This window comes from Bidens hawaiensis, unplaced genomic scaffold (genome assembly GCF_021521415.1).
Source record: "Bidens hawaiensis isolate Kalapana, Puna unplaced genomic scaffold, B.hawaiensis_p1.1 tig00029600_1, whole genome shotgun sequence".
NCBI classification, from domain to species: Eukaryota; Viridiplantae; Streptophyta; class Magnoliopsida; order Asterales; family Asteraceae; genus Bidens; species Bidens hawaiensis.
The window spans coordinates 23,201-38,024 of NW_027494899.1; the positions used below are offsets into that span (position 1 = coordinate 23,201).

Genomic DNA, 14,824 nt, shown 5'->3' on the forward strand with positions numbered 1-14,824 from the left:
ATTATCCAATAACAAAATGAATAACAAGTAGGTAACTTATACTAACGAAGTTTCTTCAAATGTCCCACAAAAGGTATTCATTTTTAATTATTTACATTTTATTTAAAATTACTCGGCTTTCATCAAGCGTTTTATGAAGGGGTTTAGATTGGGCTATAGGTCTTTCTCATCTATGGCGGGTCCATGGCCATCTTCGAGAATTCAAACGCCTAAGACAAGTACTAAAAATGAACCTCGTATAAAACAAGAGAACGACGATAATTGTAACACGAACAAACAAAACATATAGTCATTTACTTATTGTAACAATCTCAAATACACAAAATAAAGATAAGTGATAAACAAAACAAAATTAAACGAACGAAGAGGCCCTCAGAATACTTCGAAGCAAAATTTCGTGCACTTGTCACGAGACACCAGCCTGTATGGAGTCAAATACACTCGGCTACCAAACGAGTCACACACACACCCACCGTTCGGCGATTCAAACTGTACGTCGTCGTTTTACAAACAATGAGATTCAATTTTGACTTACCGGAACCTACCACAAACACCAACACCAACAAAGCCCTAACCCTAACACCAACACCACCGTCATAGTCACAATCACAATCACCGTCACCGTCACCGTCTACTCCGGCAACCGATGACGTGGATTGGCTTCCTCTTCAAAACCACCCCGTTTTCTCCACCTCCAATTCATCTTCAAATAATAATAATAATAATAGTATTATTCAGAGGAAGCGGAATCTTATGGCGTGGGACGGAGCCTCTCGCTTATACTACTGGAATCTCAACACGCAGTCTCTCCATCGGCTTTCGCTTCGGTTTGGCGAACCGGACCCGAGCTTTATTCTCGCCACTTCGCCTTCAAAGGTTTGAAGTTATAACTTGTTTTAATTGCAAATGCAGTCAGTATTTGAAATTATATGGTTAAAATGTTAATAATTAGGGTTTTGCTGTAGTTGCCCGTTGAACTATGTTTGAGCCTACGAGTGAGCAATAACCAAACCGAAATTAACCGAAAACTGAATTAACATAAATCGGTTATCAGTTTTTATACAGGAAGTATATTTTTTGTAGTATTTTTCATTGTGTTTTTTCCATTGTGTTATTTACATTGTGTCATACAATTGTGTTTTTTTTTTCATAGTGTATTTTTCCATTGTGTTTTTTTCATTGTGTTTTCATTGTGTTTTTTCGGACTTTTTCGGCGAGGTGGTGGCGGTGGGCGGTGGAGTGGTGGTGGTTGTAAGAGATGAGTGAAGATGTAATTGGGATTTATGTAAGTGGGTTTTTGAAATTAATTTAAGTGGGTTTTGAGATTAAAGTAAGTGGGTTTTGATATTAAAGTATTAGACTAAAATACCCCCCTTCCTAGCCTTTTTAGGAAAATCAAACTTCTTATTTGAACCTAACCCCCCCTTGGTTAATAAAAATAAACCGAACCGAGCAACTCATGTTTTCATATATCTTTAGCTTTTATATCCCTGTTTCTTGTATTTATACCTCCATTTCATGTAACTTTAAGCAAAAGTTTTAGCTCAAGTTTGGTTTTGGTTATTAACCGGAGTTCACCGAACCGAAAACCGACAAACTAACGGAATAAATCGATTCATTTAGCTGAAAATCAGTTGGTTAATATATAGATTAACCGATAACTTTGGTTTTGCTAGGCTAATAACCGAACTGAACTGTGCACATCCCTAGACTTTAGCGAACTGTTCGGTAGGAAGTTCGTTTATGCTCTTTCGTTTAATAAACATGTTCGTTTAATAAACGTGAACAAGGAATGTCGTTCGGTTAACTAATTGAATAAACACAAACAGAGGCCAAGTTCGTTCAATTGTGTTCGTGAACATTTGATAACGTGTTGATTTACGTTCGTTAATGTTTGTTTGCTTATGTTTGTTCATTAAAAGTTTGTAATATCATCATATAGATTTAAGCAAAATTATTAACAATTAAATAAGTGTATACATGAGTATTATGTGATTATACTTTATATGTGAATTAACTTATGAGTATGAATGCTAAAAAAAACACCAACACAAACTTGGTAACTGACCGAACCGTTGACATTGACCATTCTCGGTTAACCAAATAAGATAAAGCATTGTTTGTGTTTGTGAACCGTTCACGGACAAGTTCATATATGAACGAATACGAAAATATAAATTTCGGTAGGTTAGGTGTTTGTGAACAGTTGCTTGTCTGATAAATACTTAATGGACGAACGCGAACAAGGCATTGTTCGGTTCAGTTTGGATCGTTTACAGCCCTATGAATAACCTGCGAATGTGTTTTGTACACTATAGGTATTGCGACCTGACGTGGAGCTTAATTTCACGGTAGATAGAATTACAATCAACAGACACGGATCAGCATTGCTCTTAGAAGGATCAAATGGATTATGTGTTATGTATCTGTATGGGCGTTCTTCATCAAAAGATAGTTCTGTTATATGCAGGTAATTAAATAAATATAACTTTTGGGTCTTAATTTTTTTCTGTTGTATTACTGCATCTCTTTCGAAAACACTTTCATTTTACTAATTTGCAGGACGATCTATGTTGGCTCGAATCTCTACCTCAACACGAACAATGCAATACGGACTTTGAAAGTTTCATGGCACCCTTATAGTGATACTCATCTTGGAATTCTATCTTCTGATTCAGTTTTCAGGTCTGCAATTGAGTTTTCATTTCTCATTGGTTGTTTTATTTAGTTGTAGTTTATGACTGTATCTCGCATTTTGTAGGCTTTATGATTTGTCCTCAGCTATTGAGCAACCAGAGCAAGAATATTATTTACAGCCAGTTTCACGTGGTCGATCAAGGAATGCCTCATCAATATGCCCTGTTGACTTCTCTTTTGGTGGGGATCATTTGTGGGATCGATTTAGCGTATGTTGACTTTTAATTGTTTTTTACATGCTTTTGCTATATCGATTGCTCAACTACTTGTAATATTTGATTCTGCAGGTTTTTGTTTTGTTTAGTGATGGTGCAGTGTACATCTTATGTCCAGTTGTTCCTTTTGGGAGGTAAAGTTGCAAACTTATATATGTTTCCTTTTAAGCAATATGGTATGATGCTATGATCTCATTTATTTATGTTGTTACAGCATGTACAAATGGGAATCTGTATTGGAGATATATAATGATGCTCAAACATTTGGACTAAATTCTGGTAGCTCAAAAGCCTCTAGTAATGAAACTCTGGCAATTTCTTGGTTAGAAGCCACATTTCCTGAACTGGCTAAACAAGCAGCAGAAGGCGGGGTTCAACCTGCACTAAAGTCCCATCCTTATGCTCTGTTTGACGCATCAGTTCCATTGCAGGTATCTCTTTTTAACTACTTTTAGTATTATTTAAAACAATCCTTAAAACAGTTTTTATAAAATTATAGGGACCTTTGCATAAAGTGTACCATGGAAATGAAGAAGATTCTGAATTCAAAGTTACCGAGTGTGAGGGCCGAGCTGTCAGTTTTCTTTACAAGGCAGTAAGCAAAGATTCAATCCTTGTTACGGTTTGGAGCGGTGGGCAGTTACAAATAGATGCATTAGCTGATGAAATACAGCCTATTTGGATGGTGGGTAATCATCCACGTATCTCTGTTGATTCTCAAAACCGAATGGTCGGTTTTGCCATGATTTGTGAAACACAATCCAATGAGCTATCGGTTATGTCATTTGAACAATCGTCTGATAAAAACATCTGGTTGGGACATCCACCCCCGTTGTTGAAATTGGCCACTATTGATTTAGCCCTACCTGGGAAAACCGAGACCGGTTCCATAATTTCATTGTTTATTGATCCACTTATACCTGAGAGAATATACTGTGTTCATGATGGAGGTGTAGATTCAATAGTGTTGCATTTTCTTCCTTTCACTAATCAGAAGAACGGGATAGATGATGATATGAGACCGCCAACTGTGCAGTCGGTTCTCAATACGTGCCAGGTGGAATCCTCGTTGTCGTCTCTATATGGTTTTTTGGCGTTGGCGGATTCATTTGGATGTTGTTGGATTGTGGAACTCACGTCTGGTTTTGAATGCATTGTAGTTGGGATGGAAAGTTGGAATCTTTTGCTTCCTGCTCGAGTTGATAAAGAAAAGAAATATGAAAGTTTGGAAGAAAATGTTGGCACCGGAGATGCTACTATTATAAGTAAAGAATTACTCGCAGGCCCGAAAGTGGTTATTGTGCCGCCTACCTCACCGAACCCTGTTGCTGCCCGACTCTATTGAAGGGAGGTCAACTCTTCATCAGTACTTCAAGCTTTTTCATGAAAACTATGTTGAGTATGCACATAAGGTAAGTTTAGGGTTTTGACCTTTTACTTACAAATTGGTAATAATATATATGTATATATAGGATCAGGATCATGTGAGAACTTTTTGGGAATTGAGAACTATGAGAACCATTTTGGACCACAAAAAAACCCAAAAATAAAAAATCATAAAACAAAAAAAACACAAAAATAAAAAAAGTAAAAAAAACCAAAGTTCTTATTTATCACCCCGGTTTCTAAAAAAAAAAAACCCTTAAAAAAAAACTCGGTTTAGCTAAATTATACATATATGTATAATATGTACACACATGTTTTTTTCCTATACACATGTATATTTTAAGGTAAATGATAATGTACATATGTGTACATTACGTAACTAGAGATTAAATGAAAGTATACATATATGTATAGGTAAATACGAATTAAAAAGAAAAAAAATCGGTTTTTTTTATTATACATATATGTATAATATGTACACACATGTTTTTTCCTATAAACATATGTATAATTTAAGGTAAATAATAATGTACATACGTGTACATTACATAACTAGAGATTAAATGAAAGTTTACATATGTGTATAGGTATCATAAAAATTTAAAAAGAAAAAAAAACTTTCGGTCTTTTTTTTTTTTGAAACCAGAATGAAATATAAGAATTTTGGTTTTTTTACTTTTTTAAAATTTTTGTTTTTTTTTGTTTTATAATTTTTTAAATATTTTTTTAGAGGTTTTTTTAGTGGTCTAAAATGGTTCTCAAAGTTCTCAATTTGCCAATGGTTCTCTTAGGATCCTTACCCTATATATATATATATATATATAAATATTTTGGAGTTTGAAAATCTTGATGCTTTATGTGGTTTCTTAGGTTTACTTTGAGCTCAAACACCATGGACCGCAACTAAAGAAAATCATTGACGAACAACATGCTCGGTTACGTGAGGCACAACAAAAGCTAGCAAAAGTCGAAGAGAAACAAGAAAAGTTGGAAAACCGATTAGATCGTGCAATTGAGACTCATGGTATGTTGGAAGAACGGTTGATAAACCTGAGAACCTACCAGGAATCCACAAGAAGCCATTGTCGAAAGCAGAGCGGGAGTTCAAGATGGAGCTTGGTAAGTTGTCTTCAACTATTATCTTTCATCTTGTTTGACCAAGCCATCCCATTTTGAAGATGGTTTTGTTTGTTTTATGCAGACAGATTTAGAGGATTAGAATTAGACGCGTTGCACACGACCATAGAAGCTATAAACGGTCGAATAAAAAGATACTCTTCTTTTTCTCCGCAAACCAAAAGACCGAATCAAAGAAGGCAGATTGCACTTGCAGGGAGGAGGAAGGGAAATGCTGAAGATGATGAGATCTCCCACCTCAAACCCGCTATCGAAAAGCTTTCTTTGGTCAACAGCGAGAACACCAAAAAAGTCAAACTTGTGGATTCGGCTTTGAGAAACCGCGAAAGCACAAGTTGAGGAAAGGTAACATGTTACAACTTCGTTCGAAATCAAGAATTATGTTATTACTAGCTTTGAAAGATTGTGAAATGCTGAATAACTTTTGTGTTGGCATTTTTGATTTTGAGTTCAAGAAAATAGTAGTATTATTTTCATGTTATAGAATATTTAATGTGCTTATAAATTACTCAAATATCACTTCAATTAGTTTACACAAACAAAAGGTGTTAAATTTTAACACCCTTGTTTTAAAAAAATAGTGAAATTATATACCCTAATTTAAGTGCATGGTTTGGTTTGGGACCCAAAACTAAAATTTTGGTTTTTAGTTTTTTGAAAAGCGTTTGGTTTTGTTTTCCTGATGTTGCCATTGCAGGTTGAAAATTTTGGGCTGATAAAAAATTGTCTAAAAAACAATGAACCTGGGTCTAAATTATATTGTTAAATAATAAATTGATTATACCATTTGACTAAAATAATATCTATTAATTTTCATTAGTTACTTAAAATAAAAAACAAAAATCTATAAATTCGATTGATTAATAACTAATTGATTAATATACTTATGGGCCAATTTTGATAAGTTATTGGGCTATGATATGTCACTAACAACCCCAATTGATTCATTCACCTATATATACAATCACCGGCTATCATTCATCAAACGCACAATTAGTAAGCCCCACTTTAACCTTCATTATTTACCTGCAACCTTTGTATGGCGAATCCGTTTCCTGAGGATATAATATTCGGAATATTGTCAAGACTGCCCGTAAAATCATTGGCTCGTTTTCGGTGTGTATGCAAATCATGGTTCAAGTACATCAACGATCCTTACCTTCATACCATTCATGTCAAAGAACCCACACCAATATTCTTTCAACTTTATGTCAAAAAACTCACACCAATAGGGTTTCAACTTTCTCCAGTTAATGTTTGGGGTTACATCAAGATCAGTTTTTTGCATGGTACTACTAGTCTGCGAAAGAAGCCGGTTTTGGAGTTGGATTTTATGGGTCGCTTCTTCGATTGTTTGCTTGTTGGTTCATGTAATGGGCTAATCCTGGTGTGTAATGAGCAAGACCCCCGTGACTCTGAAGGCATTCATCGGGGCGTCTTTCGGTTTGCACTTATCAATCCTCTCAGTAAAGAGCGCTGTCATTTGCCACCCATCCCAACCAAGATGACTGGACTAATTGACTTTCGCAGTCCATACTACTGGGCATCAGGGTTTGGTTTTGACGATTCCACCAACACTTTAAAGACGGTGTTTTTCGCTAACTTAAACCTAGAGGCTTATGTGCCATGCACCATGGTTCATTCTTCGGGATCGAGCTCTTGGCGAGAGGTTGCCCAAAACCCTGCTTATCCGATAAAGGGTGGAGGGGTATTTGCTCATGGACGTTTGTACTGGTTGGCAGAGTCGTTCACATTAGTATGGTTTGATGTGAAGAGGGAGGAATTCGGGTTAATCGACCCTCCCAAACCAAAAGGAGACCGTTGGTTTGACTGTAATGAGTTGGATGATTTAAACGGTCAACTTGGATTTTCGTATTACGGTCCCTTTGGCATCAAGACATGGATATTGAAGCAACACAAAGAATGGGTGTTGCACCGTTGCTTTGATATCAGTCCTATTCTGCCACCACCGTATGAGGAATATGATTTGGAAATTTTGGGTTGTTGGAACAACGATGGGGACATATTATTGATGGGCTACATTTATCAAACGGAACGGTTGTTTGTTTACACCCTCAAAAGTGGTGATCTGCGAGAAGTTGATTGCGGGGATGCATCTGGAGGATGGATCCGAATGTACCAAAGCAGCAGCTTGTCTTTGCTCCCCACAAGTGCTTGATCATATGAACTTCTAATATTTCAAAATCTTTGTTCTTGTTTGTTAGTATAATGGATTACCTTTTTTGGCTTTAGTCCATTAGTTTTTAGTATGGATTGGTGGTATGAATTGCCTATTTGTATATTCACAACCAACTTTGACAAGTAACTAGAAATTTTCCCGTCGCGCGTTGCGGCGAGGGCACGTTTTGTTAAAGACGCGTACGTCAGGTTTTGAACCAACAAAAAGGGTGAGTCATTCGACGGATACATAGACCCTGGGTCAGAAGATAAAGATTGTTGAGGGCCCACTTCTATATTATATAGAAAACATGATGACGTCACCCTGTATAATCCATGTTAGTCTTTTCTATTTTTATATTTCTGTTTCTTTTGGATGTGATCCTCATACACCATCCCCTGCTAAGACAGGACATGTATATACGTCTCGTATAGGCATATACGGGCATGACTGACATGGGACAAAAAACAACATTTTTGCAGCCTATACAACCTTATAGACCTATACGAGCCGTATAGGCATTTAATTGCTCGTATTGCTCCCTGACACCACCCCCTGCCGACAGGACATGTCTATACGGCTCGTATAGGCATATACGGGCTGATAGGCTACGCATGACTGACATGGAACAAAAAAACAACTTTTTTGCAGCCTATATGACCGTATAGACCTACATGAGCCATATAGGCATTTAATTGCTCGTATTGCTCCATGACACACCATAAAACCTATACGACCGTCTATTGCACCATGTGTTTAGAACATAATGTATTTCGGGGTGCATTTTTATTTTTATATATGTGGATCAGATGTTTATCAGTGTGTTTTGACAAAATGTTTTCTTGTTTACTTAATCATTGATTGATTATTATGTATGGAATATTATAAAGTGTAACATTATATAATCTTAAACGAAGGTTCTCGGCATACAACCACAAAGGAGAGCGGCTAAAATTGCTAAAAAAAATATGGTGCAAGTCAGATAATATATCTGAATGATGGCTATATAGGATGTTAAAGTCATAAATCACATAAATATATGGTCGTAAAAAATTTGTGTCCAAAAAATTGTCTATACAGCCATATAGGGCTATACGAGGTGTTATACGACTGACGACATCCGACAAAAACTGGCACGATTCAGGTGCTATACGACCATATAATCATATACGAGCCTTATAGAAAAAAAATGATGTGTGAGGATCTCTAGTGATGTGGGAAGATCTTAACCCATTTATAAATGTGAAAACACGTTATGATACTTTCAGCCTTTTCAACTCCCAAGCCCTAAAATTTCTAAATTTTTTTTGTAAACTTGTTTATAGCGTACCACTTGGGGTAACTGTTTCCGTCATTAGGAGTGATGCTTGGTTTATTCTTATAAATTATTTTTTATTATTTCTACTAGCCTATGATACTTTTCTTTTTGTTCACGTTTTTTTATTTGTTAAAAATTATTAAAAAATTATATTATAGACTTATAATACTTTAATATTTTATTTTTTTATATATCAATCCATTATAACAGATTACTTAATTTTAAATGTCATGAAACTAAGCACCAATAAACTGTTATTTATATTATAATAAATTTAATATTCATTTTATTGGAAAAATTGCATTAGTTTCTCAACGTGGTTAGGTGAATTTACAAATGTACCTAATAAAATTACTCAAAAATCTTAATTAACATTATTAGTTATATTCGGTCATTACCCTTCTTTTGTTTTCTACAATAAAATTTCACATTTCTCTTATAATTGCAAAGATATTTGTAAGTAGGAACATAAAACCACTAGACCAAAAAAGTTATAAGACAGTTATTGACCTTCTAATAGTTAAATCTGCATATATCAAAACACTATAAGAAGATGTTTGTTAGTCAGGAACTGACAACCTGAGTTCAAATCTTTGGTCATTTTTGTGTAAATCTTTTATTAGATAGAATGAATTGGGTGTCATCGTAAAAATAAATGGCGGGAACAATCAAGAAAATATATTTGAAAAAAGATGGATGGATATTGGGGGGTCCGTTAGTAGATAAGTTTTCTCAAAAGGATGTTTGTAACAAGATTGATGAGACTAATGATCTCGCTTTTGCCACAAGTTTAGTGGCAAGTCAAATTTGGCATCTTATTGTGTCATGGCTCGGTCTTTCTTTGATGACGGGTTTTAATCATGGTGAAATGATGGATTGATTGGAAACACTAAAAGTTCAAAATGAAAAAAAGAAAGAAAGAAAGAAGAAGAAGAAAAAAGAAAAGGAGGAGGAATGCTTATTTATTATAATTAGATCATTTTTAACTTTTAATCAAAATTTCGTTTTCACTAACAAATGATATTTTTCCTTAGATTTCACAACCAACACACTATTTTGATTCATACATTTCCAGTCTCCATTTATTTGGAAGTGGGATTTAGGACCCCGCGCTTCTCGACGGGGCCGTTAAATCGGAAAAAAAAACATACGTAAAAATGTTAAATCATAAACTCACTGCAAGTCGACGTGAAGTCAGTATATATCAAGTTACGACATCGAAAGTAAACAAAAGAAATAAACCCGTCAATGTCAAAATACAACCAATTATCATATATAGAACCAAAAAACCAGGCATGTGACAGCTGCAAACCAACACAAATTCTGTTAATATCAGCGGTACCAACACAAATTCGTAAACATAAATTAGTAAGCCAAAAAATATTTTAAAGGTGAGATGTCAAACGTTGAAACGCGGATTAAAACCACGTGACGATGGAATATTTTAAATCATGAAAAAGTTTCAGTCATTGTAAAGATGAACTATAAAAAATATGAAAATGAAGTTTAAAAAAATCGTTTAACCTACATGTAAAGCCGATACTTGCCCAAGTTAACGAAATAAAAACAATCATTTTTATTTATGAAATTATGTGATGAACAGGGCTAATATATTAGACGGGTTAGACGCGTTAAAGGGAAAGCTTTCATCATAGCTGAATCTAGATACTTCACTCACATCGCGTGATCTCACATGTTACCGCCCATTCGAGCTGTGGTCCATAAAAAGCTTGGGACACCGGTTAATGCAGCCATTATCATGACTGCTACAAACTGCCTGGTCACGAGCCTCAATGTTCTAGCAAATCTTCTTTCCATATCTTGGGACATCGGTTAATGCAGCCATTATCATGACTGTTCATATTCTTGCTAGTGGCAATCGGGCAATTGTGAGACGATACTACTCAACGGGGGTGACAACGGGCCAATATAGAACCATGCTGATTATCTTCTTGGTGTTGACCGTTGTTCGGCTACTGGGATGGGTTTAGTTTGGGCATAGGGAGTAAACTGTTGGTTTGTGTATCTGTTTGTTGTGCATACTAAGAAAAATATATATATTCTGCACAAGCAATTACGCTGAACCACTTTTGTTTGAAAATACAAAAACATGCACATGAAAATCTGCTAATTTCATGTTAAATCAGCAACTAGTCACCCCTGCAGCAAATCTAACGCAAAAAATACACACGGAACTCTGCTAATTTCATGTTAAATGTCTGAATAACAGCAATGAAAAGTTAAACCAATTACTATTATAAAAGAGATTTTCGACTATCAAACGTAATTTTGAGACATTGTAATGCAAAACTAAAACAAATACTCAAAATGTAGACATTGTAATACAAAATTTAAACAAATACTCAAATATAGACATTGTAATACAAAATTAAAACAAATACTTAAAATATAGCATAATTTGATCAGAAAGTTCCCTACAACTGCCTGATTCAAAAGGGTCCAGATGCACCCTAAACTTCTTTACCTGCATCATATTTAAAAAAAAATGAAAGAAAACAAAGTTACGAGTTCTGAACAGTTTTGGAGAATAGAAAAACATATGAAATACATACCATTCATGAACTAATTTTATCATCTTCTCTTATTTTGCCTCTTCATGATCACATAGTTTGCTTCATCAACAATTGCATTGACCCATTTCGGTCTTCCGGTTGATAGCATTAGATATCCCAACACGAACCCAAGTAAGATTCCACATATGTATCCCATCATCACCACTTTCCATGCAAATCCACTCTCATCTTCATCTCCATCACCTTCAAGTTGTGGTTCGTGCAGACGCTCACTGCAATTTTTGGGCAATGGAAACCCACAGAGTTTTGGATTCCCTCCAAACGAATTCCCTTCAAATGTGTTGAACTGTTTTCCTTGCGGAATGTGGCCCATGAGATGGTTTTGGGACAGATTTAAGAACTCAAGAGAGGTCACATCAGCAAGGCTTTGTGGGATCTCTCCTGTGAGTTTGTTCGAAGACAGGTCTAAGGATTCAATTTCTGAAATATTTCCAAGAGCCTGTGGGATTCGGCCCGTTAGGCTGTTATGGGACAGGTTGAGTGCTTTCAAAGAGTTTAGATTACCAATGATGTTTGGAATCTCCCCTTCAAATTTATTGTTTGATAGATCGACAATCGTGTACTCAACCAAAAGTCGTGGGAAATTTTGATCCACTCCTTTCAAAGCACAAGTGATAGAGTAATACTTGTCACCTATGTTTAAATAGTATGGTCCTGTGTTACTTGTTACCACATTCTTCATCGCCTTGAAATTTTGAAAATATTTTGTAGGGAGTTTGCCTACAAACCCATTATGAGATAAGTCAAGAACTCGCAGACTTGGAAATGGGAAATTAACAAAGGAAGAGGGTACAATGCCACCATGAAAATTGTTTGATCTGAGGACGAGAACCTGTAAATTGGGAAGATCTCCTAACCAACCCGGGAATGTGTCATTTAAGTGGTTGTTTCCCAAATCAATTACACTCAATTGTTTACATTTGTTTAAAGAAGCTGGCACCTTTCCTTCTAACTCATTTCCATTCAAAAGAAACCCTTGTAATTGGCCCCAATCCTTGTATACATTTGGAATGGTGCCCGTTATCGAGTTATTTGAAAGATCAAAAAGTTCCAACCCATTTCCTCCTATCTCCCCTACCCAATCAGGAATGTGCCCATGTATATCATTTCTTGACAGATCTAAGTATCTAAGAGTTGTCATGGATCGAATGGATGCCGGAAACACCTTTAGACTGCAAGAGGCCAAACTTAAGGACCTAAAATTAGGATTGACATAATGATTAGCATTATTGGTGGTAACAGATATACCACTAAATGACAGAATGAGAAATTCAAGGTTTGTGAGGCTTGATAACAATGTATCCAACTCCCATTCACCTGTAAAATTATTATATGAAAGGTGTAGGGAAGTGAGGTTGGTAAGCCGTTGAAATGTTTGCTGGATGTGGCCATTATCAAGCACATCAATCTGCCCGCTTAATCGATTGTTATAAAGGGATAATACTCTTAAAGAAGAAAGGGTAAACAATGAAGAAGGTAATGTTCCAGAAAGCTTGTTATATGATAAATATAGAGATTCAAGGGATCTAAGGTTACCTATGGATTTGGGTATCTCTCCTGATAAGCTTGTGTCTGCCAGACGCAAGTCAATTAAAGATGTGAGATTGCCAATTGAAGTGGGTATCTCTCCTGATATGTTTGTCCATGATAGAACTAAAACCGTGAGAGGGGAGTTAGTGCTTGTGTTAACATTGGGAAGTGGACCAGAGAGATTTTCGTTATATGACAAGTAAAGTCCTTCGAGATATTCCAGACTTAAGATGTTATCAGGTAACCTTCCTTGTAAGCCGGTGTATTCAAGCGAAAGTGATCTTAGAGAAGAAGAGATATTAAGATAGGTGGGTAAAACAAAACCTATATTAACTTCAAAAAGCCAAAGGTCTCTCAAAAAAGTGGAATTTTCAAGGAGAATACTGAAAATATGTGGTTGCATATGCAAATCAAACCAATTGCTGGAAAGATCAAGTGAAACCAATTTAGGAAGAAGTGTGATGTGTGAAGGGATATGCCCTGTGAAACTGTTATCCGACAGGTCAAGTTCTTCCAAAGATTGAAGACTGAATATGTTGTTAGGTAGGTTTCCTTTCATTTTAGTGGAGCCAAGATTTAGCAATTTTAAAGAAGAAGAGATATTCAGATTATTAGGTAAAACTGAAGAGATTGTAACACCTTTAAGCGAAAGTTCTTCCATAGCAGTAGAATTTTGAAGCAGATTGATGAAAACATGAGGTTTTAAAATAAGATCAACCCAAATAAAAATCACACTGCTAGAGAGATCAAGGGACACCAATTTATGAAGGTGTGAAATGTCTGCAGGAACTTGACCCGTAAACCCACAAGAAGACATGTTGAGATGTGTGAGACTATTAGAAAGCTTGCTTATATGAGGTGGAAACTGAGAATCAGTAAAATTATTGTAAGCAAGGTTGAGTCTCTGGAGACGAGGAAGGTGAAAAAGAGTCGTGTTAGGGTGGATAGTACCTTGCAGCATACCACAACTAAGGTCAAGACCAATAACATCTCCAGTGGAGCGGTCACAAGTAACTCCATTCCAATCACAACAGTCCGTACTTGTGTTCCACTTTATAATTTTTGGAATATAACCCGAACCAAGCCAATCTTCACACTTGTAGTTAAACCAAGACATGTTAAACCAAGACATGTTATAATTGATTGAGGAAAGGTTTTGTTTGAACAGAATCAAAGCATGGGCTTGTTTAACTGAACATCTATGAGTGGTGTTCATAGAAGATGAAGAGGATGAAGGGATAAAAATAATAAACGAAAGGAAAAAGAAGAGCAGCATTGAATTACTCATTTTTGTTGTTGGTGTGTTTCTAGTAGCTATACATATTCATACTTTGGTACAATCTATATAAACACATCATGGCTATTTGTTTGTGGTCTCAAACTTCTACTTTCATGTCTTATTATGCAAAATATCAACTTCTAATTGTTTGTGGCCCATAATAAAACTTCTCACCCAAATACTGGCCTAATGCAGATTGTTCAATAACGTGTCTTTTGGTTTACAAGACTTTGATTTGGTCATGTCTTTTAGGGTTTTGGAAGTATACTTACAAATATCTTGTAATGAAATTAAGCAAATTGGTTTCAGGATGACAAATATCATAGACACATTATTGCTTCATAAATCAAACATAAGGCAAACGCGTTACAATTGTCTCAAATAGTGAACATAGACCACAACTTACATTATCATATTCCATATGGAGATATAAAATGTGGAGATAAAAAAATATAATAAACAAAAAAGTGAAATTTCATCTAACGTCTC

At 35.6% G+C, this 14,824-nt stretch overlaps 2 protein-coding genes and 1 pseudogene across 3 annotated transcripts in view; 2 read left to right on the forward strand and 1 right to left on the reverse strand.

Annotated features, from left to right (window-relative positions):
• The first annotated feature begins 513 nt into the window (after window positions 1-513).
• On the forward strand, window positions 514-5,869 carry LOC143579094 (nuclear pore complex protein NUP88-like; annotated as a pseudogene).
• A 605-nt stretch (window positions 5,870-6,474) lies between these two features.
• Window positions 6,475-7,614, forward strand: LOC143579088 (F-box/kelch-repeat protein At3g23880-like). Its single transcript, XM_077062486.1, has one exon. It carries the CDS (start codon window positions 6,475-6,477, stop codon window positions 7,612-7,614), a length of 1,140 nt encoding a protein of 379 aa, XP_076918601.1.
• Window positions 7,615-11,391: 3,777 nt separating this feature from the next.
• Window positions 11,392-14,824, reverse strand: part of LOC143579077 (receptor-like protein Cf-9 homolog) — a 46,842-nt gene continuing 43,409 nt past the window's right edge. The window contains exon 2 of one of the 2 annotated variants that reach the window (XM_077062482.1): window positions 11,392-12,843. In XM_077062482.1, the coding sequence (XP_076918597.1) occupies window positions 11,525-12,843 (1,319 nt within the window). In that variant the 3' untranslated portion in view covers window positions 11,392-11,524. Of the gene's footprint in view, window positions 14,345-14,824 lie in introns of those variants that run through there. The other variant, XM_077062481.1, reaches the window with a different exon arrangement.